This window comes from Ixodes scapularis, unplaced genomic scaffold, assembly GCF_016920785.2.
Source record: "Ixodes scapularis isolate PalLabHiFi unplaced genomic scaffold, ASM1692078v2 PGA_scaffold1__304_contigs__length_218370807, whole genome shotgun sequence".
Taxonomy (NCBI): domain Eukaryota; kingdom Metazoa; phylum Arthropoda; class Arachnida; order Ixodida; family Ixodidae; genus Ixodes; species Ixodes scapularis.
The window spans coordinates 188,472,735-188,499,190 of record NW_024609846.1 but is presented as its reverse complement, the minus strand read 5'-3'; the positions used below and the strand labels follow the sequence as shown (position 1 = coordinate 188,499,190).

Genomic DNA, 26,456 nt, shown 5'->3' with positions numbered 1-26,456 from the left:
CCCCCCCTTAATTTTACTTCAACGCTTACAACAACACACGGAGGCAACGCCGACCGATCGCAGTCTCGCCGGGCTAGCGGCGCGACACTCGTCCATACTCGGCCGGGAGCCCCGAAGGTGCGCTCGAAGCGTGGAAACAGCGCGATGCAACGAAAGGCAAAGGGCATCTACACTACGAACGGGCAGAAGCCGATGCAAAAACGTGCGCGAACGTAAACAGAAAAGTGCCGCCGCTCGCCACTACGAAATAATACGCCGCCGCATCCCTTTCCTGCTGCTCGTACTTTCTCTTACTTGACGGCTACTCTGTCTTGCGGGACATGCCGACGAAACGATCGTCGGGATACGGCGAAGGGCCGTCAACACCGTCGAGTCAACCACCAGCAAGCGTTGTTGAGCGGAAGTTGGTTCACTAGGCCTACATACGACGAAACCGACAGAACACGAACATCAAAATCAAAGCACGGGCGGTAACTTCGAGCGACTTCTGCCTCGCATAGATTTACATGCAGCGCTTTCACTCGCCACCACGGTCACATACAATTTTTCAACCCTGGAGCCACCGTACCTGAACCATGCCGCGAACCACGCCAACGTCCCGCTCGCCATTTGTGTTCGCTCACCTTGTCCGGCTTTGGATTGGATGCTGGATCGGCTTTCTAGCAAAGTCCATCAACAGCTGGCTCGATGCTGGATGAGGTCTGTTCTAGTCTAAACACGAAGTGGGGGGATCGGTGGCCGAGTGGGCTGAAGCGCACACCCAGCTCGACGCGCGTGGAGCGAAAGCTCGCGCTGCAGAACCCAGGGATCCTGGGTTCGAGCCCCACCCCTGCCCGTTTCGATCTGGATGAGCATCGTACCGGCGTGCGGTCGTGTATCACTACTGCGTGATGCACGTTAAAGACCCCAGGCTAGCGGCTGTACCGCACTGGCTAAATTTCTCATCTACAGCTGGGAGACTCGTCGCCCCTGTGAGGCAGACCAAGTTCTAGGCTGTATAAACACACACACAACCCAATTTTTTAAACACGAAGTCGCAAATATATAATTGTGCTACTGTGCTACTCTATATATAAAAAAAAAGAAAACAGGGGCACGAAAAAATACACGACGCTTCAACGAAGTGCCCTCTGGGAACTAGTTGGCCACTCAGTTTCGGTTTCGATTGAGCAGCTTCCTTTCATGCTATCACGCCGTGACCGAATGCGTCGCTTGAGTTTTCGATTATCTGACTTTTCACGAATGTACAATACATTCATTCTCGAACAAAACAAAACGAAAACTGGGGCAATTTCCTTGCACACAAATTACTATGATGTTTTCCTCGTGTCTGAACGGTGTGTTTGAAATTATCTCGGCATACTCAGCCAGGAAGAAACCAAACATATAAATATTACGGCCATTAGCAACCGTCAAATGCGCTTTGAATAATTTCGTTCCTTTGGCACACCGCATAGGCTCCTTGCACAGGACGTCATTTCCGTTGCCCTCCAAAGAAGAGGGGAAGAAGGAGCTCCCCTCTCATCAGGACCCTCCTTTGTACCTCCCGGATTTGTACAGGCGTCGCTATTCTCCCCCCAGAAGATTATAGAAGATTAACCTGTCACTCAAAATTCTTACAAAAGCAGCTTCCCTCTCCCCCTCTTACTTGGTGTTCAAAAGTGTGCGATGTGACGTCAGTGCAAGGAGCCTATAGACGTTCACGCCCGTCCGACGCACTTCCGGCGAACGGTGCGACATTCTTCACAAAATTGCTCGACTTTTGCTTTCTTAAAACGGTTTGTGTGTGGGAATGTGCCTATATGATTGCAGAAAAATTTTATGTGCGTACGCGATGTTGAATATTAGTGGAATGCAAGCGGGTGGGGACTTAGCTTCATGCAGTGCTGCGGGTCAGTACAGATAAGAGATAAGATGTCTGTTCAAATTGAGCTTTTCAATGGCGCCTCCAAGTTTTACCTCACGTACTTAGGCGTATTAAGAAAAAGAGTAGTTGCAAAAAATAATATTTCGTCTATGGACGCACAAAACAAACAAACTTCCTGACCAGCTGTAAAGGGACGAGTTCGATGTATGCAAACTTATTGGTCGTTACAGCTTGTTGACTCGTAGACAAGCAAGATACCCGAGCTACGCAGCGTCGAGATTTCCAGTACTGGCTCTTTCATATATATCTCGAAACGCAAACAGAAAGGCTCGATAGTGTACAAAAATGCTACAAGCATGTGTGAAGACAAGCTATACGTCTCGGGCTTGTGCTATAGATTCGAGGTCTGGCCATTTAGGTTAGTTTAGAGACCAAAAATGATGCTCTCGTGACCAAAAGACGTGAGATCACGGCCGTTAATAGTCCACGCTGCCGACCGAAACCGAAACCATGCCACTCTTCTCCCTGGCCAACTAGTTCCCAAAGAGCAACGTGCGCCGTGTTGCACGCAGGGGTTTATGGAAGTAGTCCATAGAATCCCCTAGCAGTGGTAGCGAGAAGCAGATCTGGTTTTAATAAGCGCGTAAGAGTTAAATGGAGTGACCCTTTCTGGTTGAATATAGGGTGCACGTGATGTTTTGTTTGTGATCATGCAGAAAGATGTAAGAAACGAATGTGCCGCCTGAACTGTGTCTTCCTCGGACAGACCGCTCGGACCCGGAGTAGTTCTCCGCGCAGCCTTTTTCGGGGGAGTACGATCTGTCGTCACCCGCAACATTTCAGTTTCGTTACCAACGTTGCCGCGGCGGAATGAAGGAGTTTCGCTGTTTTTTTGTTTCGATTGCTCGGTGGGCTCTCTTGCTGTGCTTGCTTTCGTTCCTCTTGTCATGACCGACTGGCTCGAGCATACTGCGGCGCTGACATCGCTGCAGTTAATTTCAGGAGGTCTAAGAAAACGCAGGAGCAGCGAAATCAGCGACAGCGACGAAGATACCAGCTTAGCTCCAGCTGGAGTGACGACGAGGCAGCCGTTCTCGGCGAAGTCTTTGCCGACTCATTCGCCTTGCCTGCGAAGAGGCTTAAGGTATGGCGTTACGTCGAAGACGTTGTGCGCACCTATTCGGATGAAGAGCTAGGTATGTCGTTTGCTAGAAGACAATACGACAAATTCCCCTCAGATGGAACTCGCCTTCGGAGATGACGGTCGCTTTACGGCATACGTGTTTGGTATTGCTTAATAGACCCTTTGCAAAACGTACAGCGCCACGACGGAAGGAAATTTTGGGAACCCTCGGTACAGATCACGCGCACGCGCTTTCTCGTTGCGCCTCCGCGACTGCGCGCGCGTCCCGGCAGCTACCGCCAGCAGCCGTTGCAGCCATCCCGCCTAGTCGTACGTCGTTGCCGGCGTACCGTATCTGTGGCAGCGTAAAGGCATCGCGACAGGTGAAGTCATTCCAATACGTTATTCGTCGGAACTTACCTTCACGTATTGAAGTGTCACCAAATTCATCTAGTTTGCACCGCAACCATGGCAGGTTTCGACCAGGTTTGACAAAGCGTTGGTGCAGCAGACGACAGAACCGGTACAAAGGAGAGGGATACGAAAGGGGCAGCCGTCGGATGCTTTGTTGCCGTGGTAACCTGTGCCTGCTCGCGTATGCCACGTGGAAACCGGGGGAGGGGCGTACCGAGGACTCCCATTAGTTGAAGCGCGGCGCGCGCGGGCTTTTGGGATTTTTGCAAAGGGCCTATTGCATCCTGCGGCTCGTACAAAAGTACTTGTAGTGGTCTTTATCGGGTTTATATAACTGTAAGGAAAAATAAATACTGCCTCAACGTCGGGGTCACCGTTAATAAAGTAGTAACAATCAACATTTTTGTCAAAGCATGAAGTTCCCATCAGAACTTCATGCTTTCAGCAAGATAGCAATGGGAACCGAAACTGTTAAAAAGCGAGGGCAGACGCTATGAAAGCGGTGGCAGCGCGTGCAACTGGGTGGATTGCTTACTGAGGCCGACCGCTCAACGACCGCTTGCGCGGAGCGCTCGGCATCTGCCTGGGCGAAGGGCTGGATCGCGCATCCCCGCTTGGTCGCTGCAGCTGCAGCGCGAGAGTGAAGCCACCGATCGGCGATTTTGCATGTTGAAAAATCGCGTTTTTGGAGCGTTGCGGAGGCTGGCGGCAACATGCTGAAGACACGTTTTCTACTCGTTCGTAGTCATTCGTCGAAGAAGCTCTTTAAAACCCTGTGTAAGCCCTGAGACTTGTCGTTGAGAACATGTGGAAGCGCAGTGCCGCAGTAAAAATGCCCAACTCATCGAAAGCAAGTTTCGCCGCCACGATGCAACGCGCAGGTCACGAGTGACCCGCGCGTTGCATCATTGGACTTTTTTCATAATGCAACGTGCGGGACCCTTGTGACGTCACACGTGACGTCAATTGTTACGTCATTATAGGAAACGTCCCATAATGCAATGCGCGGGTCACGAATGCGACTGCACATTGCATTATAGGACGTTTCCCATGACTCAACGCGTAGTTACGCCGACGGCGACGTTGGCGTCGCCGGCCCGCGCGTTGCATCATGAGACGCTTCCGATAATGCAATGCGCGGGTCACAAATGAGGCGGCGCGTTGCATTATGGGACGTTTCCCATAACCCAACGCGCGGTTACGTCGACGGCGATGTTGGCGTCGCCGTCGCCGACCGCGCGTTCAATCATGGGACGCTTCCCATAATGCAACGCGCGGGACCCTCGTGACGCCACACACGCCGTCATTATGGGACGTTTCCCATAATGCAACGCGCGGTTACGCCGACGGCGACTGCGACGGCGATGCCGCTCAAGCCGGAAACGGGCGCCTAAGAGCTGCTCTCTAAAAAATTAATAGATGTAAACCAAATTAAATTTTCATTCCACAGCCATGTTTGATCCCGTCTTTTTTAACAAAACTGAAATAAGCCTTTGTTAAGTGGTTTAAGGATGACGCGGCGTTAATACTAGGCCATGGATAATATTAGGTGTCACCTTTTAGCATATTGAAGACATGCCCAACCTAACGGTCATTTGTAACCATCATATAGTTTCCATATCAGCGAAAAAGCCATGTCGGTTACATATCAAAACTTGCGTGGCTCGAATGGCCTGTGAAAGCAGCGAAAAAACGACGTCGGCCAGTCACCGAAAACTCAGTGGCTGAACTGGCCAGTGATAACAGAAAGAAAACGATGTCGGCCAGTCAGCGGAGACTCCACGGCTAGACTGGCCGCTGACTACAGCAAGAAAACGATGTCGGCCAGTCACCGGAAACTCCATGGCTAGACTGGCCAGTGACTACAGCAAGAAAACGATATCGGCCAGTCACCGGAAACTCCACGGCTAGACTGGCCGGCGACTACAGCAAGAAAACGATGTCGGCCAGTCACCGGAAACTCCATGGCTAGACTGGCCGGTGACTACAGCAAGAAAACGATGTCGGCCGGTATCGGGAACTTTCCGGCTGGTGCTGGCCAGTTTAGACAACGAGTCCCCGATATCGGCCGGCGTCGGTTTTTCATCGGCGTCCCTGGCCGGGATCCGCCGTACAGCTCCCGGTACTGGCCGACGTAATCCCAGTATCGGCCGACATGGTGTGCTACCTGGGTACTGTCCTGTAAAGTACCTGAGAAGCGTCGAGTTTATGACTTCCGTTCTCTGCACGAAGCACCCTAAAATCCGAACAAAACCGCACAAGATAGCTTCACCTCCGAGAATGGAATGCACGATTTCAAAGGGACGTTACATATAACATATAAGGAGTTACACATATAACGTTCCAAAGGGACGTTACATATGTAACTCGGTTTTCTACCTATAATACTCATATTGCTTTAAACCCTGTAGTGCACATCTACACACCAACACGCATGTGTTACGAATAGCCGAATGACATTTGCAATATACTCACTATATATATATATCGCTTTCCGACCAATAATTATTTATTTTGTGTCAAGCAGTTCTAATAAATCCACCTGACAGGATTAACGCGATAGCTTCGTTATGTGTCAGCCCGTATGTGGCCGACGAGGGGCAGCAAGGCTCAACTTATTTTGAACGAGGACAATTTTTGCCTGCCATTGAAGGTGTGGTGTTTAAAATTGTCATTCAAGTTGCGAAATTGTTGGGCCACTCTGTTCCAAACCAAGGTAGATATATTGAAACCGTTCTGAACGTGCTATGTTGCGAAATTCCGAGGGGCTTTCATCGCCTGTCAAAGCGAAAATCTCGTGCAATGTGGAATGAACGTCATGCGCTCGGGTTTAGCCCATCTTTGAAATGTCACTGAATGGCTTCCAGTAAAATTTTAAGTTATCAGTCTACCCCCCCCCCCCCCTGCCTTTCACTTGATGGCATTAGAGCTCAAATTTTTAGGGATAATGTCGAACTAAAGATGTCATTTATCTTTCGGAAAGATTAACCGAGCTAGGCCGGTTCTTCCGCTTGAGGTATGTTATGAAATGACATTCACATTCAACCCCAAAGAACAGGCTAGCGACAGATAAAGTAGATTTAGCGCATAGACTTCGCAAGGGTTTTCCTAGATCCGAGCATATTAAACTCATAGATGTGAAAATACTATGGATTTAAAGGGTTTTTATGCTTGATTGAAGAACAGCATCTGGCTTGCACGATTGAAAGACGGAGGATTAATGTTGATAACCCGGAGAGATGCATCACTCTATAGAATGTGCTTGCGTTAATTTATTGTATATATGGTGTTTTCTGTATCTTAGAAGCACTTGCTTAACCTGACAATTTGTTGATTTTGCTCTTTTTTGATTATTTTATTTAATAGTGACTGTCTGAATAATATTTTTGATAAAATGAGCCCAGACTAGTCAAATGACTATGAGCCCAGACGGTTGCCATTAATTTGTAGCATGCATTATTTAAATGGCATCATCGATTGATCGATTAATAGTTTGACGTGCAATCAAAACTTTCAGTTATATGGTGATCCCGCCCGAATCACCCTTCCATCAAATGGTTGTTGCCTCGAGCGAGATTCGAATTCGTCCACTGGAACCCGTGGACCAACATGTGGAAATTGGGCATAATAACTAAAGTGTGAGCGGTCTTCAAAACGGGTAAAAAAGACAAAGGAAAAGCTCGTCTAAAATAACTGAAAGATTATGCACGCTTTAAGGCAAGTGTTTATCACCATTGTCTGAAATCCTTCTTAAAGACATTGTTTTGTTTCTTTTAAGAAATGGAATGGCGTAGGCAGTTTTTATGGAGTAAATCGAATATTTATTTGTCTGCCATTCTTACAATTTTAAACGCACAATTTTGTTGAAAAATGAGGTATTTTTGAAAAGGCTTCACTTTAGATAAAGTGAGGACATATTTAGCCCTGTCAGCTGAGAGTCATCACATTGGTGTAAGCTTTGTGTGTCCCGATACCTCTTCATGCTATTCTGGATAAAAAAAAATTAAGATAATTCTTTAGCTAAATATATTGGCTATTTGGAGCACCCCTAAAGGGGGCGCGCAGTGACAGTGTCCACGTTACACCACATAGAGAAGCACTGCCCGCTTTGTCCTCTTCTGATACGCGCACAGCGTCTTCTCCTTAACTCCCCCCCCCCCCCCCCCCCCCCCCGCTATTTTTCTCCGTATAGCTCCGGAGTAAAAACTGTTAGCACCTTGACGTTCAAAACCTATACGCACGTCCAGCGTTGCTCTGGGTATGTTTTTCGTCATTCGACCGGCAGGAATTGCTCGGAGCTCGGGTTTGATCGTGTGTCCTGCAGTGGTGAGCGGCAACATACACCGCCACGCTGTTTTCGTTTATCTTCCCTGGAAGGTGCTCCTAAAAAGCGTTTGTGCGTTTGACGGTTCTGAAATCACTCTACGGTGACAACACTCACATTTGCCGGTAATTGATAAAATATACATGACACGTACTTTTCGTTCCTCTTATTAAGGGATTGCTCTTCGCGCGCTGGCGGATCGAGTAGATGTGTTCTGGGATTGAGACGAATGTGGCTCTTTTCACCGGCGCATGGAAGGTATCTGTGCTCTCAATTTACAGGCCTAGCGTAAAAAGAAAGTTTGTGCTAACTGTGTCCCCGAACGTTGGTATGGCGTTGGGCTCAGGTAAAAGTTCAATTTTATTAGAAACTGAGGCTGGCTGCTACACATGATATCCTTGCCAGTCCAGCCGTGGTCTATGCGAAATGATTCTGCTAGGAGCCGCCCTCTGACGCCACTGATTTGTCGCATGCTTCCAATCTGAAGCGCAGGTTTGTCTGCTTCTGGTACAGGGGTTGCGATGATATCAGAACGCCAAGCTCTTATTGACTGATTGAAATAAATAGTGGGTAGACCTCAGGACGTTTTGCATTCAGGTCTATTTACCATCCTTCCAATCAGAGCCAATCAGAACTTGACGTTGTTCTGACGTCACCGCAACCCCTGCGCAAGAGGCAGACGACTTGCTCTCCGCATAGTCGCTATTAGCTTATGAAACGCAGAGCACGGCCAGTTCCGAGCGTCTAATTATCGCCCATCAGTCAACGAGATTATGACTTTCGCCGATAAGAACACCGTATGATGAATCATAAAGTAATACGCGCGAACGTAATAACCTGCGCCAACCGAAATGCGTCTTGCCGTATTTTAAAATTTACTCGATCTTACTCCAGGGAGAGGGCTTGGTACCTTTGCGTTCGAAAACCTACCCCCGTCAAGCGTCGTTCTATCTGTGATATCGCGTGACATGATACACCGGAGTAACTCGGATCTATTTGGGTAAGATTTGGAACACAGCCTCTTTTGGAGGATGGGAGAGGGAGTGATGATATGTGCGACGAACGCAACCAATCGTCGCGCCCGTAGCTGTTTGATCATTGGTAGTGACGGCGGTTGAGTGCAGACGACATCTATAGTCCTTGATTTCCTCGTTCGAAGGAGCGCGTGTTACAGTCCTTCTTGAACAAAAAATAGCATAACATTCGAGGTATTTCCCCTCCCCTTGCTGGAAGGCTACGTCCTCGTTCGTAAAAACCAATGGATTTCCGAAAGCCGTATTGGAAAGGTAATCAGCCATTGCTACGACTAGCAGACGACACTGGCGTTCGGCGTCCGAGTGGTAGCCCTGACGCCACTGCTGCCTTTGAGCGAGGAGCACACGACACCCTTCCCCACTCTTGCCGGAGGAATATTGAGGGTAGAAACAGAAATATCCAGTCTTTCTGTCTAACCATCATCCTTCTAATAGCAATTGAGCGATCTGACGCCACTGCACTCGCTGCGCAGAAAGCAGGTGGACTTTGCACGCCGCATAGGCATATTAAAGCGAATGAATAGACCTTTTTCAAAAATTCATTAAGCAACATTGGTAATCAACATTTTTTGGCCACGAAGCGTGTGATTGTACCCGAGTCTCCGGCGAATTATCACGCAGGGCTAGCGTCCATTGCACGCTCAGAGTACGTGCCCAAACAATGGCGGACAGGCGATGGCGCCCACTTTTGAAAAAGGGCGTATCGCGGACTCCGAGTGGACGCGGCAGATGCAGAGTGACTCACCGATGAGGTCCCATTCGCCGTTGGAGATGTAGGAGGATAGGTCTCCTCCCTCGTCGCTTTTGACTCGCAGGTCCAACTGGTAGCCGTTGTATGTCCACGAACCGAATTTGAGGTCGCACTTCTGGTCGTCAAAGGGGAACCAAGTGATGTCGATCTTGCACGTGCTTTTAAAAATACCCGGTGGGATGTAGTTACAGCCGCCGTTGTGGCGAACAACAACGTATGTAGGATACGTCCCGTCGAATTTTTCGTCCGCGCTGTGCAAAGAAGAATAAAAAATGAGCGGGAAAACAAAATGAGACACAATTAAAAAGACACACAGAGGATGTAAGAAAGCGCCACACCCGACCTTCAAAAGTATAACCTCGCAACATGTTCTTTTTTTGTTTTATCGCAGCTATAATGTGTTTAAATTTTGGTTTCTCGTCTTATCTTCTGGCAGTCATGTCAGAAACAGATAGGTCATTTAGTCTGCAATTACCTAATTACTTCCTTTCATCCTTGGTTTATACTCCATAGTATATAAAGTTTTACAAAAAAATATTCAGTCGAGAAGCACACGAACTGCCTTGAAGTTTTTTGTTTTATATCTTAGGTCAACTTGTCGCGCAAGGCAGATAATGCCGCTTTCAAAAAGGTGGGATGTAGAAACTTAAAATGACGACCGACGTTTCTCCTCTATTTAATTGAGATAACTCTCTATACTAGTTGGGCCGCCTAGCAAAATCTCGTTTCTAAGGTTAGGTTAAAGGGACCATGAAACGAATTTGAAATCGCATTTCATTCACCGCGCGTCGTAAAAGGTGTGAAAAGACAGCCAAAGAGCAAACATCGAGATTAAAAAAAAGTTTTTCTATAGAACTTCTAAAAAAGAACGGACTCTTTAGTACCTTTTCTTTCGAAAGCTCTGTGCCTTTTCCTTGCGATGCATCCGCGGTGCCACGGCACATCAGTTAAATCCACATCGCCTATTGGATCAGAGCCTACCTCACCAGCACCGCGATCATAAACAATAAATTGCCGGAGAATGTTTCTTAAAAGTTGTGTTAAAGATTATTCTAGTCGCCATTCTGTTGAATATTTAGCGATGTGACGGAAATTATTCTGTAATACTCGGGCTATACGCCATCTATCGTGTGGTAAATGAAGCAAGAAAAATATCAGACTGCGGCTGCACATAGTCGCTTGCTGCTGAAAAACATGAGGTCGGTGGTGATGATCGACGAGGTCAGCCTGGTGGAAGCTCATTGTTCCGCATAGAGCGCTATCCTTGCCTGAATTCTCGTCGCGGGTCGCTATGATAAGCCAGCACGTCCTAGAAGGAAAGATCATCTACTCGTGGTGGGATATTGCGGTGGCACCCTCAAGACAGCACAAACGCTCGTGCCGTCGTCTTTGTATACTTCGAGTATACAGTGGTGCTTTCTTAGCTTTTGTGTCCTCGAGCATCGCCCGGCTTTCTTATTTTGCGCATTCCATGCGTGTGATCAGGTTGGAGATATTACTTGTGCGTACGCTATTTAAAGACGTGTATGAAGGATGCGAATTTCGACGCGTTTTCATCACCCGAGAAAAGTGATTAGTGTTAGCATTCCTTAAACGATCGCAACGTCTATGTGATCACGAAATCACATTTTTCCGTGGCTATATTTTTTGCTAAGATTACATTGTCTTTCGCAGTCGTAGGATACGCTTTTGACCACATTTGTACGATCAGTAAAGTCGTGTTTTAATTTCGTGATCGTCCAAGACGGCATGCTGCATTATTATATTTTATTTTTTTTTAGCCACTCTCTCCTGCAAGCCCATCCTGACAAAATAAAAGTTAATTAAGCTTGAGCCCATAGGAGACTCTGTGCAGATTCTGCCACGCCAGTGAGTGACAGCGCGTCCCCTAATTTTTAGAGAAATAGCGGAAGCGGCTGACGGCGGCGGAAAAGCGGCTGTCGTGCTGACGACCTCCCGCGCATGCGTATGGGACCAGTCCCATGCTGCCGCTGCAGCGCAACATATCTAATTGAATTTCGCTCAGATGCGATGTGTCCACGGCTATCTCGGTGAGGAGAGGCGCCGATTGGGAAATTATGTCGGTGGCATCGGTGCCACCAGCGCAGTAAAACCTACCGGCACACCGCCAGCTCTCAGCTAACGCTCCCAATCTCCTACTGCCAGGTGAACTCCCGTTTCTGGCGACAGGGCACGTGACGACCGTCAAAATTACGCTGCGGCTTGTTTTTCGGTGAGTAGGAGAGGAAGAAAAACTCAATATTTCAATAATTGTTCATGTAGATGTTAATAAACCGAAACAAAAACGGATGCCTGTTCGGCGTTTAGTGAACATTGAAGGTTTAATGTAAAAGTTGTTTGTCAAATGTAAAAAGGTAATTTCATGGTCCCTTTAATTACAACTTTATTGCTTCTACTAGCGAAAACTACTAATCCGAAGACAAATTTAGTAGCTTAGATATCTCTCTCTTATTCTCTCTCTCTCTATTTATATATATATTTATATATATATATATATATATATTGTTTTTTTTTCTTTAATGTGCCCTCTGTACCAGTACCGTTACAGATACGAGTGTGTTATACCAAAAGACGCTTCAAAAAAAAAAAAAAAAAAACGCGTGTCAGCGGTATTTATGTTAAAACAAAAATTACAATGTATAATGGACCTTTTTCCACTAGGCTTCTGCGCATGCGTACACTCCCGCTGTCGCCATTTTTGCAGGACACCGGGACGGTGCCCTGCGAAAATGGCGACACCAACATTGTCAGGATCTATCTTCGCGCGTATTTAGCCTATCTTGACGCTTTGTTTTTTAATACCAGTAGTATGGGGTATTAAAAGCACTGAAAACCAATACAACGGCGCAATATCAATGTGTTTTGACGGGCGGAGGCATGTCGGGCTGCTCTTCATTTGTAGCTCGCAGACAACTCCGCAGACGGCGCTCGTTACTTGAAAAAGGTTCATTAAAGCAATACAGTTTATTAGCGTCATTTTTAAAATGATCGCAAAACATTTGGATGCATGTCCGGGAAGGTGATTGCAACTCAAAGGGGACAAATACTGGCAATGTGCTTATGGTCAATGGGCGTCGAAATGAATCGAGGTCTTCATTCATCGACAACTACAGAAACGCAGGGCGCATCGCAGACGATTACATTGTTGCATTATCCTATAAGAACGCAGCAGAACGAATCGCAAAGAGCGAGCTTACTAAACCTTTACCTGCGTTTCTTAACCTGTCACTAACTATAGTAATAACTAACTGATGGAATACCAGTTCCATTGCTATACGGAGCGCAAGTTCGTCTGCTTGTTGCGCAGGGGTTGCAGTGACGTCAAAACGCCGAGCGCTGATTGGCTCTAATCAAAAGGGTAGCGGCTACACTTCAATGCTAGCTGCCTTGAGGTCTACCCACTATCCTGCCAATCGAAGCCAATCAGAGCTTGGCGTTCATCTGACGTCACCGCAACCCCTCCGCAAGAAGCCAAGAAGCAGCCGAACTTGCCAACAGCATAGGTTTTTGGAGAGGTGCAACCAAGGATTAGTAAAGCTTAAGTTCGATTTTATCCAATAACACTGAAGGTGCGGTGGCAGATGGTATGAAGCCTGAGTAACAATTAGAAACAGCTTTGGATTTTGAAATGGACAGGTCAAGACCAGCGTTTCGGGTAGGTCCTGTGTATGCTCTAGAATTCCAACATCATTAATACGTTTTTTTTTTTTCTATAACAATGTGTATGCCAGGGTGTTGGAGCTTCTGGCAGCTCTGTTCTTTGGCCATATATTTGGATGTCTGTGCCTTCGCAAAATATTTTTTTTATCTCGCTCTTAATTACTTTTGAAACCCGATGAATGTTTCATGCCTTTAAACGTAGACAGGTGTCGCCAAAGTGAAATCAGATTTTTAATTTAATTTCCTTTTCATAAACTTCGCTGAATAGCAAAATAGTCATTTTAGTTGGGCTCGAGATATAAAGAGATATACTATCCTATTTTTTTTTTTTCATTTTACACGCCATTTTTAGTCAAATATTTTGGTTATTATTACTTAGAGATTTGAAATAGGAACGTCGACAACTTGTCAAATCTGTGGCACAGCCTGCTTTTGAACGCCGCCAATAACTGTTGCTCAGTATTTATAATTATTTTCACCTTTCTTTTTCTTTAATTATAGCGGAGACAAAGTACACTTCGTCACTACAAAGATTACGAGTTTGCAATTATAGGCTGGAAAATTGGGCTCAATAAGTGTCCGCCAATCAAAGTTTCCAAAAAATTGTCATTAAGTTTCTGAAGACTTATTTTGCTACAACTCTGTTTTGTTTTTCTGACGAACACTTGATTTCAAATCAATAACATTTATTAAGGTTTTTTTTTTACTTCAAAAAAACGTGGCGAAGCGTTACTGGAACAAATGCAAAATGTTAGGGGAGCGAACAAAGGACTGCCTTTCACATACGTGACCAGAAGTTAGCGAGCAAACGTTGAAAAAATGAATCTGCTTAAACTTTTTAGACGATAAAAATGCATGTGACCTTAAGCTCCTTCAGATTTTGAGCCGTTTTTTTGCCAATTTCTAAGATTGCGAAAACCATTCGTTATAACTTCCTAAATATGTCCCTGACGTGGACTTTTGAAAATATGGTCGCTCAGTAAAACGCTTGCAAAGATTGCATCAATATTAAAGGTAACCCTAAACCAACACTTGTAGCGTCTCCTTCCCTTTGTTCTGAGAAATCCACAAAAACGACTTCGGAAACGAAAACGTCTTCAGTTTTCGTAATATGACCGATAAGAGTTTTAGCAGAGTTTCGGGCTTGAAGAGGTCTCCTTTCACGGCAACTGCTTCAGAATGCGTTGTACGCTAGGATCAGCGAGTTAACAATACAAAACAGCTTGCACGTTTGTGTTGTAATGATACTAACGTGTGGCGCGATGGCTATATAGGCGAAATATGCAGATGAATGAACCGTACGATTGACTTTGAATAAAAGTTACAAAGCTGCCGAAGGGCAAAGTTCGGTGCACTCTAGATTTGAACTCCGGATCACCGAGATTACCGGCGAGGTATGCTACATATATCCACACGCGTCGTGTGGATATATGCGGTATATATCCACATATATCTACCTGCGCGCGATGTACACACCATTTAGGTTGCCTCTGTTCACACACAAAAATCAGGACAGCGACTACAGAAATAAGGGAAAAAGGGTGTTGTGGATGATATGAATCAAAAGTTGACCTCGGCTTTGGCAGATTATAATTGAAATCTCGGGGTGTGCGTGGTACTAAGTAGCACCTTTTTTTCATCGTGTTCTTTGCCGCGGTATAAACGTTTACATACACTTTTTTCTATAAAATAATACGCTAAAGACGGATCCGTCTTCATAGAGGAAACGTTAGAGCACCAATGATTGCACACATTTCTATTTACTCGGAAGTGACGTGAATAAAGTTGGTGCATCTCACCTGTTGTACATCAGCACGTCGGGTTTCCAAATTTTGCTCGGCGGGATCCGCACTTCCTGCACTCCGCCGTAGAGCTTTGGATCCCAGCGGAGGTTCACGTCAATCCAATCCTTTCGTCGAAGAACAGTCGAGGAACACATTTTACGTGCATAAGGGCGCCCGGGGAAGTGAGGGGAAAGAAAGAAAAAATGAAGGGGAAAAATAATAATGAAATAATGAAAGAGAGAAAGAGAAAGAAAGAAATAAAGATATATAGAGACAAAAAAAGAAACAAAAAAGGTTCAAAAAGAGAGATCAAAATAAAAAAAATAGAAAAAAGTAAGAGAGAAAGAAGGAAAGGGGGAAAGGAAGAAAAAGGAGAAAGAGCGAGGATCATGAAAAAATGTCAGGGAAGAGAGTGCCGCCACCACGCGAGGATAACAGAACGTTCAGAAAGTAACGAGAAAGGGAGGCAGAAAGCGAAGTAAGGAGGAATTGAGAGAGGGAAGATAAAAACATTGACAAAAGATAAAGAAAAACGAGTGAAATTCGGTATTAATTACGGTCAACTGTCCGAGTGATTCTGCTGTAACAATGAATGGGACACCGAGAAACACCGACATGCACGCCAGTTCTGAGAGTGTAATGAAGGAAGCGAAATGTGGCGGCCAATTTGAGGAGGGTATGGATTGGTGACAATGGAGGAAAAGGTGCGAGCCGGAAGCGAGGGAATCTGAACAACAGCAAACGAATAAGTGGTAACATGAAAGGAGATTCAAAATAAAACAAACAAAAGAAGTTTTCGCCCTCCATTTGATTGCGCAACACTCAGTGTGATACATTCATTACTCTTGCTTTACAGACAGTCTGTTCTGCTTATAAGGAGGGCCGTTTTCAGCAAGCCACTTCACAGGGCGGATGCTTAAACCAGATGCCAATCGTTTTTTTATCTGAAATGCATCATTAAAGCTGCCCTGTGACGAGGAAATTTCGTTGTTAATTGTATCTCTGCCTCTATGAACTAATAAACTAAGAACAGAGGGGGTGGAAGTTTAAGTTCCCTTCCAACAAGCAAGCTGTCTTCTCTAGTGCTCCAACATTGCTATCCCGTTTTAGTCTTGCGCAAAGTTAAGTCGCCGTCTCGGCACTGCAGAAGCCAGTGACCTCGTAATATGTGGTCAGGACGGCCAAAAACGCCTGCTAGGCGTTCTTTCCAGTTAAAGACTATAGATGGGTAATTATAAATTGTTTAAATAGAGAAGTAATTTTCGGTAATCGCTTAAGACTGATACTTTTTTTCATAAAAACTAAAACAAATTCGGTATTTTAATTTATTTTCAGGAATTGGAGCTAGCGGAAAGAAGTGCTAAAAATATCGTTCTCATTTTTTATGTTGTTGTCTAAATTCCTTAAGAAATTCTATAAATGGTCGACACCTGTGCATCAGTAAATATTGACGATTTGTTTTTAACTTTACCTTTCATCACGGAGTGTTTACGTTAAGAAAGCATGCACTTAACAAGAAGGTATTCTTTTAAAAACGCTGTGCCCCTTATATTTTACGTAATTGCTGACTTGAAAATTCAACGCCGACGACTTGTTAGTTTGAGAAACAATGAAAATAAAACTTTATTTTTGTACCTCAAAGAAAAGCTTGAGTTTCCTTAAAAAAACTTTTCTCGCCAGGCCTGTTTCAATAGTCGTCAAATTATTTGTACGTGAAGGGGTAAAACTACGTTTTAAGATAGATCGTCCGCAAACAGAGGCAAACACGACACGTTTGTTAGCAGCGCTCAATGACGCTTTTAGAATTGTGTTTGAGCCCCACGACACTCAAATGGAAGGCGCTACTCCAGATACGACTTTTGGAGCTGCCTCAGAATATATATGCCAGTATGTTATCATATTTTGTGAGCTGCATTGTGCGGTGAATAAATATGACACAGTCAATTCCTTAGCGCTTCGACCCGGCTGAATATACACAGAATTTTAAATATCCTAAACGTAATCAAAAACAGCTCAAACTTTTCCAATGCGCCATATTGTAAGCCTATAAAAATATAAATATCGAATTACTTGCCACAGTCTAAGGTCTGTCACGAACAGTAACTAAACAAAAAACATAAAAATATGCGGCATTGACATCCTCGCTAAATCTTTCTGCCCGTGGAACTTGGTGCTTTATTAATTGCGCCGTAGTGAGCAGACATAGATGGATGGATGGAAATAACTTTACTTATTTATAGAGGTGAAAGCGGTTATGCCCACGCTCATTCGGCAGCTAGTCACACTTGGTGGCCGGAAGCCCATGTGTCTCGGCGACTTCGGCATCCCTACGGACCACATGTAATTCGGTGGTCGGGTTTGAGCCGCGTAGCGCAGCGTCCCACCGCTCCTCTGATGGGAAGGGAGAAAGAGGGACAGCAATAAATTGGGAGTTGAATTGCTCACGGAGACTTATCTGAAGAAAGTGTAGGTTGTCGGAACCTCAGTTTGCAATATAAGACTGCAAAACCAAACTCGAATTCTTTTCTTTTTAACGTAATCTATGTAAGGCTACGTTATCGTGCCACTCTTGTACAATATAGCGATATTCTGCTACACCTAGAACTTGCTGGAGACAAATTATACTAAGGGGAAACCTAACTTATACAGATTTACATAGAAGTACCATAACACGCCAAAGCAAAGCTGAAATTCAATCTAAATGAAAACGAATATTATATATATATTTTTTTTTATTTTTTATTTTTTGCAATGAAAGAACATCCGTTACATGATAAAGCAAAAGTGAGTTGCCTCCGCCTGTGATTAGAATACACTAAATAATTTATCGCAATGCAATAGCTACGGCGCAATCGCAGACGCTGAATGGCTGCTTACAGAAACAATACGCCTGCCTCGCTCTCTGAAAGTATTTGACTTCGGTATTTTAATTTTTGCTTTTAGTTTCCCTCGTTGAGAACGAAATTGCAGTCTTAACACGAAGTAAAGATCGAATGACCCCTTGGTAACAGATAAAATCTAACGGCATTCTTCCCAGATGTTTGCCTCTTACCCCCGGAGGATTAAGTGGAACAATAACCTGCCCCCTAAATTTTTCTTGTGGTGCTTTTACGGTCGCTTTCATCATCTTCTTTGCTTTATACACGGCATTGTGGGCCTTTTAAGTTTGGTAATGATGGCAGCCTCATGGGGCTGTAGCGCGTGTGAGATAATGCCGAATACACCGCGGTTCACAGTGCCAATTATTCCATGCTAATGAGACGGGCACGTGGTCCTAGCTTCTTTTTGAAATAAGAATGCCAAGATCCAGGTGATTCGTAATTGCTGTCGTGTTTTTCGATGTGCGGTAATGTGTCCCTCTGCACAGAAGAGATGAGTAAAACATTCTTCTGACATTCGTGGCCTGCCTTTTTCGGCACAATTTGCCTTTATTTTGTTTAAGATGCATTGTATCCTAAGAGACCGACTGCGGGAATGCCATACTCCAACGTTTTATTTTTTTTAAAGGTTATTTAAGAAGTAAGGAAAGTTTAGTACCTTCATACCTTCTTATTTTACACGAATTAGGCGATTAATATTAATTGGAAATTGCAAAATATGTTTGAAGAACACAAGTTGCTTTTAGAGGCCATACACTAGAGCGCACATATTGCTACAAATGCAAGTGTTTTTTGCGCAGCGATTGAGTCGCCCGTACTCGATTTCAACTGAAGACCATGTGTGACGTCCACTGGAATTTTTTTTTAACCTCCCTGGGTTATGGGACGGGCGAAATGCCGAACAAGACATTGTTCCCGCGTCAGTTTTTATGGGGAGCGCTACTAAACCTCGTTCGGTGCTCCAGAAAATTACACTTTCTTCGCGTGTTTCTCTCTCTAGGGTGGTGTGCGCCGTGGCACCATGAATTACCCCTATGCGGTGAACCTGCGGAACAGATAACGAACAAAATGCCTTTTCGCTTTAGAGTTTGTCCGCGCAGTAGTTTATGCTAATTTGCGCAAACTCGCTAACTCAACTTTAAATTCAATTTGACGTGAACCATCGTGATTAAACAATTTCAAACTTTTGGAACATTGACGGGAAACGCTCTGTCAAAGGTTGGTCAGTCGCTTAATGTTTTTTGTCACTTTTAATGATATATTAGAAAACAAGTTTTATGGCGGCGTAGATTGTATTGGTGTCAAAGTGTGCTGTATATATTTGTTTTAGTTTAGAATACAAACACTGAAAATAAAACGCATTGAAATGCCGAGATTCACAAGACAAAATACGAGGTTTGTGAAGATTGGAGTTGAAGACATCAACTGCTGAACGTTCACAATGAAACTACGAATAGAGTTCAAATTCGGCGTGAACTAACGCTCTTTGATGACTTGACAATCCTGGACACCGATGGGTGCATCGGTCAGCGAAGGTTGGTCACTAGTATGAAGCACAAACAGCGCATACGAAGGAACATCGCGAAGGAGGAATTGGTCTTCTAATTCGATGGGGCTCCGGAACAAGTAGCTGCCACTTCAGTCACTCCAGCACCAATCATCTCACTGCTGCAGGCGTTGTCGCTGCCGATGACGCGAAGCTCACTCCTGATAGATGCTTCTAAGTTGACATCGGGTGGAATGCCAGGAAGGTCACTCAAACGCCATTGCTTCAAATTCTCCTTTATACGGTGTACTTGACATCCCGGTCAGATTACACCTTCAAGTCCCGCGTCATCTGTTTCCGCGTTGTCGCCGTCTTCCGTATTTCTCTGCGCGTACCTCTTGTCCGCCGTTTCAGTTTTATAAACGACGCCATTTCGATTCAGAAATCGTAATCTTGAAGAGAGCTTAGTGGAAGTCAGCGACGGGCTGAAAACTATTACCTTCTTATGAACAATGGGACGAAAATTTTACATCGCACCCTAATATATCTCAAGAAATCGAGCACCAGCTGTCATCCTATTATTTGAGGCGTACTAGCAATAGCTCGACAATAGGACAGCAACGGTCTATTATATTTGAAAGTACTTTGTAATGTTGTTTATTTTCACGTACACAGTTAAATACGCGATGTCCCAGCCCATTTTCAACGACTAATTAAAGGGGTCATGAAACGCTTTTCCAACTTTTTCCTGTTTCGCTTTCCTCCTCAACTCATAAATCGCGCATTCGACCAAACAGTAAAAGAAGACGAAAAGAAGGGAGGCCCCTCTCGCTCGGAACCTGGTTTGTGTAATCCCCGGACACATCCATTGTCCCCCTAGAAGATTAGCCCGTCGCTCAAAACTCAGACAAAAGTTTCTTTCCCTAGCCCGTTCACCCCTAAGCTGACAGTGCTGTGGAAGCTACGTGCTCCTTGGGCTAGCCACACTTTTGCCACGTAAGCGTGGCAAATGTGGCTGCAGAGAATGAAGTCAGGTGATGAAGCGGAGGTGGCTGATTGGTCCGGCAAGCGCCTAGCTTCCACCACAATGTCAGCTTAGGGGTGAAGGGACTAAATGAGGTCCGGTTTTGTGTGACGTCAGTTTGGACCCGATGACACGCTTTTGGGACCGCGGATGTATCCCAGTGAAAAGGCAGAGCGGTTACGAAGGAGAGAAGGAACGAAATAGTCCGCTGTGTTTTCAAATTTTCGCACTGAATGTCAGGCTTTTGACTTTCTACCTTTTTTCATTTGGCCCACTGAACGATGTTCTATTAGTAAAATCCCAATCTAAAATGATTTATCCCAACCCAAAAATCGTTTCATGGGCCCTTTAAAATGCGTCTAAGATAGTCCTAGAATCCAGTGACTACTATCGCGAGGAACATGAGAACCAATAAATCACCAGTCATTTGGGTGTTCCACTGAATAGCTAGCATTTTTTGTAAGAATAATGACACGTTATTGTCGATGCATGGTCCTAACAAGACTTGGCTTCACGCTGAGTGGCTGCTACAGATTTCTTCGCCTTATCGAGCCTCTGAAGTTGTATGAATATGTTGCTGAATGTAGCACGGTTATTAAGTTCAGTCTTTTATATTTCGATCTGAACATCACTCTGAAATGCGGCGCCAGGACAAAATTATGGAGGAGATGGTTTGACTCAAGATGAGAAATGTCGCTGAAGACTACTGAACTGATATTGTGATTACTCAACTGATAGCGTGAAGCACCCTAGCGCTAATTCTACTTGTTAAATCTTCTATCTATTGATGGAAATACAATTCTAGCATTATCAGTCGTATTCAATTTTGTGATGGTCCGCTAGTCAGCTGTGAAGGCAGCCTGCAAAGAAGCCAATTACACTAAGAGTTCGGAAATGGTCTAACCTTCTACACCTCAATATCCAGTCAACTCGAAGAAGGCGCAAAATGGCTCCGTCAGGTCTCTGATATCTTGAAGAGAGATGCCATCTCATGCTTTTGCATAGATAACACAAGGAAGCTGACAGGTTGGTTGACCGTGGGTTGTTAAAATCGGAAGCTCTCATTGCCAAATGATTGTCCTATCCAACAGTAGAGTAAACTGTTCTGCTTTAAGAAGTTCATTCAAGCACATTTTTTACTGGACAATACATTCCACGCTTGGCTGATGTTTTGTCCATGTCGAGGTGAGATTATACACGGGAGTTGTTTGGTCAAACGAGCAGTAAAATTATAAAATGAAATCCTACTAAACACTGGGGTCAGAAAATACGTGGGTTCATTAAATTTAATATTTCTATATTACTCGACGAGAGTACTGATACCGTCAAATTGTTCAACTCGAGAATAATGAATTCTAGAGCCCACACTGCCGGAATAAATATGTCTATTTGTTCTCCCTTTTATTGAAACAAAATGTCTATTGCTATTTTTATTTCTCCTCTACAAGCGCTTCTCAAAATGAAGGGCGAAGTGTGGCAAAGACAAAATATGATAAATTGTTTGTACAGATTCAAAGTTGATATTCTTTCATGAATTTTTATCTAAAACACGTATATCATTAACTAGAGAAACAAGGTATACCTTACAAAATGAACAAAAATATGTAATCATCCGCAGCCTATGTATGCAGCATTATAGCATATTGTTAACCAAACATTTTTTTGTTAGTGAGTTAGTGACTTAAAAATATTGCAGTATTTGCCAACAGATATATTGCGCGACAGCTAGAACATCTATACATTTGAAATATGCGCGAATATTTATTACTGGCATCAATATTTTGAGGCATATCCTGAAGGCTTGCGTGCAGTTTTGGTAAAGCATAGCAAACATTCACAAGCAGAATCGCAACATCGAAAAGCGTGGGAGGGTAGAAAATGCTACTGTGTTCTGGTTGAGTTTATTTTGGTTTCCATTATAATTTCACATTTTTATCGAAATTGTGTTTTGAGTTTGTAGTGATTCCTCATATACTTTTTGTTTCAAAAATTGTCATGAAGCTTCAACGCAGATATCTCTTCGAGTATTACTTTCATATTTTGAACTGTTCTTTCAGTTTTACATTAAGAATCCTCTTTGCGTATTCTTAAAGAGTTTTTTATAACGAAGTGAAAAAGACTTACACTATTAGTGTAAAAAAAAGTTTTACAGCTGCAGAAAACAAATTAACCTGACATACTAGAAATCTAATAAAAATACAACTTTTTGTTAATATTTATTCAAGCGCGGCATTCATTATATTAAAAGGTTAGTCCGGGTTTAGAAATTACCCTTCGACCAGGTCGCTGTGCATTTCTTTATAAGAATCCAAGATGGCGAGTATTGCTCCTTTGTCCTATCATTTTGGTAAGATGACGGCGAATGTTTTTAAGTGCATTGTTTATTTTGTTAATCCAAATTATATTTCACTCTTGTGTCCTTAAATTTGCGCACAGTTACCTTCATCGAAGAGCAGTTTACAGCGACCTTCATTTTTGTTGACTCTGAGAGGATGAGGCTTTCTTTGTACTAGCAAGAACGGGTTTAACTTCAACGTGTTATTTATTTCAATTCTACATTTCATTAGATTTTGCATTAAAACCCATAAGTATCTCTAAAACAAACGGAGGCACCCACCGATATTTTCTTAAAAAATAATTTAACCCAAGTTCTACTAGCAAGAACAAAATATTTTAATTTCCAAAAGTAAAGTGTGGACGAAAAATAAAACTCACTAAATAACCACTTTACACGTGGTAATGATATATTGCAAATTCTTGGTTAATCATTTTGTACTCTTGTCGCAATGTTTTAAAGCAATATGTACGATCCTCAAAAAGCAAACTCTCTGGTACTTGTTCAGGAAAACTGCGTCATGATTCCTCTCTAACATTTTCACAAAATTCAAACATGCACTCACGCTTGCAGTGCCACTGAAGTTGTCTATATGCCTTGTATTTGCTACTCAAACATGATTTTAATGTATTTGAATAGTCACTAGTCAACGTGCACTATCCTACAATTTTTAAGCCCCTTACTCTCGATAAGAAGGTCATGCATTAATCGGGAATCTGCAAACCGAGGAAACTATCCTATTTGCCGTCTACAAAAATAAAAGGAAACTTAAAACAGGCGTGAGCGTGCGGAGAAAAGCAGACTGCATGCAGTGGTGGGCCTAACAATGTAGAGTGTTGGCTACGCAAGTGACTTCAAAGCTTCAACAACCTGAACATTTCATTGAATCTCTATCTGTCGATCATGCCTTTAGAGTTAGTTCAAGTAACAACGTATGGGACTCTTCCTATCCATATTGCTCTTCAAATACAGATAGCGTCTCCTTCCATGAGCTTTGTTTACTCTGTAGTTCTTAGGCTTAATCAAACTTTACATGCAACTATTATTTATTTGAACTATGATGATTGACAGTGTGCTCATGTTATCTTTTAAAAGGGCAGACACAAAGAAACAGCTTCTTAGAGGATAAATTTGGTTGAAAGAAATCACCCTCTCAGATTTCTATTTAGAAATCGGTTTAGTGAGTACTCATTTTTTATGGCACGAACGCCTATCAATATGGACACACGAATAAATTTTCGTAAGCTCCTTTCAATGGTGACAAACGTTATTATATCAAAGATAACGTTTTCCAAAAACATTAAAACAAAAAATTAAAAAAAAAAATTATATTTCGAATTAAGCGATTCTTGCCATCTGCTCTGTCTATTTTGCATAAGATAGACCGCTTTAGTTTTCTGGTTTGTTCCAATGTACCCACGCGTCACTTATACTCCGCGCATATTTGTAGGTTGTATAGTTTGCTGATTTTATTGAAATATTCGCCAATTTGAATGAACAATCACTCGGCGAGAAAGACCCCTTCAACCTCCTTTATCCTCTAACATGAAACAAATTATTCCTATTCTGCTTAAATGGCAATGATCAGACTGGCCTTAGTTATAAAATTCTTAAGGCAGAAATTTAAATTTAAAAACTGACCTAACTGCTAAAACAAATTACGGTGGGGTACTAGATCGGCGAACTTACCAAGGTTAACCAGATATTTGTAATTATTAGTTGATTCTTTTCATCCTATAAAAGAGTAGATGTGAAGAGAAGGCAGGCGTCAGTATCGCGAGCTATAGTCGCGCCTTCTAGAACACGCGAACTCAGTGCAACAGACCGTGACATCACATGGTAGCTAACTCGTGAGGAAGGACCGGCACAATGCAGCATTGATTGAGGATTCACTAGAAATATCAATTAATTGGAGCATTCCGTAAGTTTTGCTTGTTTTGCTTTGCATGATCTGTGACACCACGGCATTAAGCACTCAGGCCTTCTATTCAAGAAGGCGCGACGTTTCACATCTTCTGCGAAGGTTTTGCTTAGTTACTGCATAGTGATGAAGCAGAAGGCATTCTCTATAAACTTGGCGAAGATGGAATGAAATATTCACCAGTAAGAATGCCTAAAAGTGTAATTGTTTTAAAATATTATATCTTAATTATAAGCCGCTTAACCAATGGCTACATTCGGTACGCGCGATCTCCAATCGGCACCCAAGACTGACAGTCTTTATGACAATCCGTGGGGTAGAAGGCCGAACACGGACTAATTCAACTTTCTTCGTCTAGGTATGGAGCACACTTCTCACCCTATTAAGTTGGTGAACTGAAGAGAATCATATCTAAGTTGGCCGAACGGCTAAGCTGATCATAAATGATCCAATAATGAGTGTTTCATGCTCATAATGGCACGCCCATAGGTATTGTTAGAGCGTACACGGTAAGGTTTCAGTGCATCAGGACGGATAGAGAAAGATAAGAGAAAAGTGCTGCCTTTCCTAAGAGCATGAGCGAGGTAGCGGGAGAGCGAAAAAGCTCTCGTATATTCTTGTGCCAAAGTTAATTCCGTCCATTTAGGTTTTCTTTATAGAGAACTTGTTTTTCTAGTAACTATTTTCACCTGTCTCCAGACAATATTTTTGTTCCTAATGTTTGCCTGCTTGCGTATTGTGCATGTGTGTGTGTGTGTGTGCGTGTTTCGCGGGGAATAAAAAAGGGAACGCCGCGTCACAAGACGTTCTCCACACTGCACATCACGTAAGCACTTGGAGTCACTTACCAGGTTTAACCAAACGTTTGTTGTTATTATCTGATTTTTTTCGTCCTACGGGGAGAAACAGAGTTCGACACGCTTTAGCGCACGAACCCTTTTTGTTAAAATTTTGAGGTCTACTGCACTGATTATACAGGATGATGTGTTTCTGGATTACTTGCAGTGTTCTGTTTCTGGAATGATACTATATGCACTGCAAGGACAAAATCAGCATTAGATTTTATTTTTTTTTTCGTATCTGTGTTAAGGAGACCACGATGAAGATTTAAGGCTCTTCAGTATTTGGAGTTTGACAATCGTTTATATTTACGCCACCATGTAATTTTGTGGTGGTCGTCTTAAGCTACTATCGTCGTCTTAAGCGTACGTCTAGGGATGCAATCTTTACTTTTATGAAATATTTGTTAAAGCGATTCCTCTAAGGACCTTACCTTAGCCACCGAGAAAAATTGCAAATGCTCGCGAAATCTATACGCAAATATTATGGCTCATAAAAGCAAGAGTCGTTTCTAGGCAGGTAATTGCTTTTTCTTCGGGTATGTAGAAAACAATAAAAAACCTTTCGAATTCATTTGGTAATCAAAAAATAAAAGTGACGCAGATCACAGTTAGTTCCGTGTGCTATCACGAATTCGAGGGTGTCCGTATGTGTGTATGTGAATATGCGCGTGGATATGTGTGCGAATATTTTGGCTTAAATGATAAGGCATTTGTGGTTAGTGAAATTAAGCTGTTTGATGTGTTGCTTTCTGATAAGGGTTTTATTGCCAAAACAGGCACAAGATTCACCGAGTGGGTGGAGTGGGTAAAGCGGTTTTCATCGATAGGTAGAAAAAGATTGTGCTCTGAACTGAAGATAAAATAGGGTGCATAAAAGACTAATCTTAAAAGGAATGTTAAGAGCTCTGTAAAATATTCAAAAATCGCACGCTCTGAAAACAAATGTTCACATACAACACTCACAAGCAGTATTTATACAATGATACTTTTC

The 26,456-nt window shown here is 43.4% G+C and overlaps 1 protein-coding gene across 1 annotated transcript in view; it reads right to left on the bottom strand.

The window, feature by feature from the left end:
• LOC120840960 (neuronal acetylcholine receptor subunit alpha-7-like) overlaps positions 1–26,456 on the bottom strand; it is a 122,631-nt gene that overhangs the window by 44,443 nt on the left and 51,732 nt on the right. The window contains exons 2-5 of the mRNA XM_040211770.1: positions 25,472–25,516; positions 24,392–24,436; positions 14,994–15,103; positions 9,509–9,764 (exon numbers count right to left, since the gene is read on the bottom strand). Coding sequence (XP_040067704.1) covers positions 9,509–9,764; positions 14,994–15,103; positions 24,392–24,436; positions 25,472–25,516 — 456 coding nt within the window. The remainder of the gene's footprint in view (positions 1–9,508; positions 9,765–14,993; positions 15,104–24,391; positions 24,437–25,471; positions 25,517–26,456) is intronic.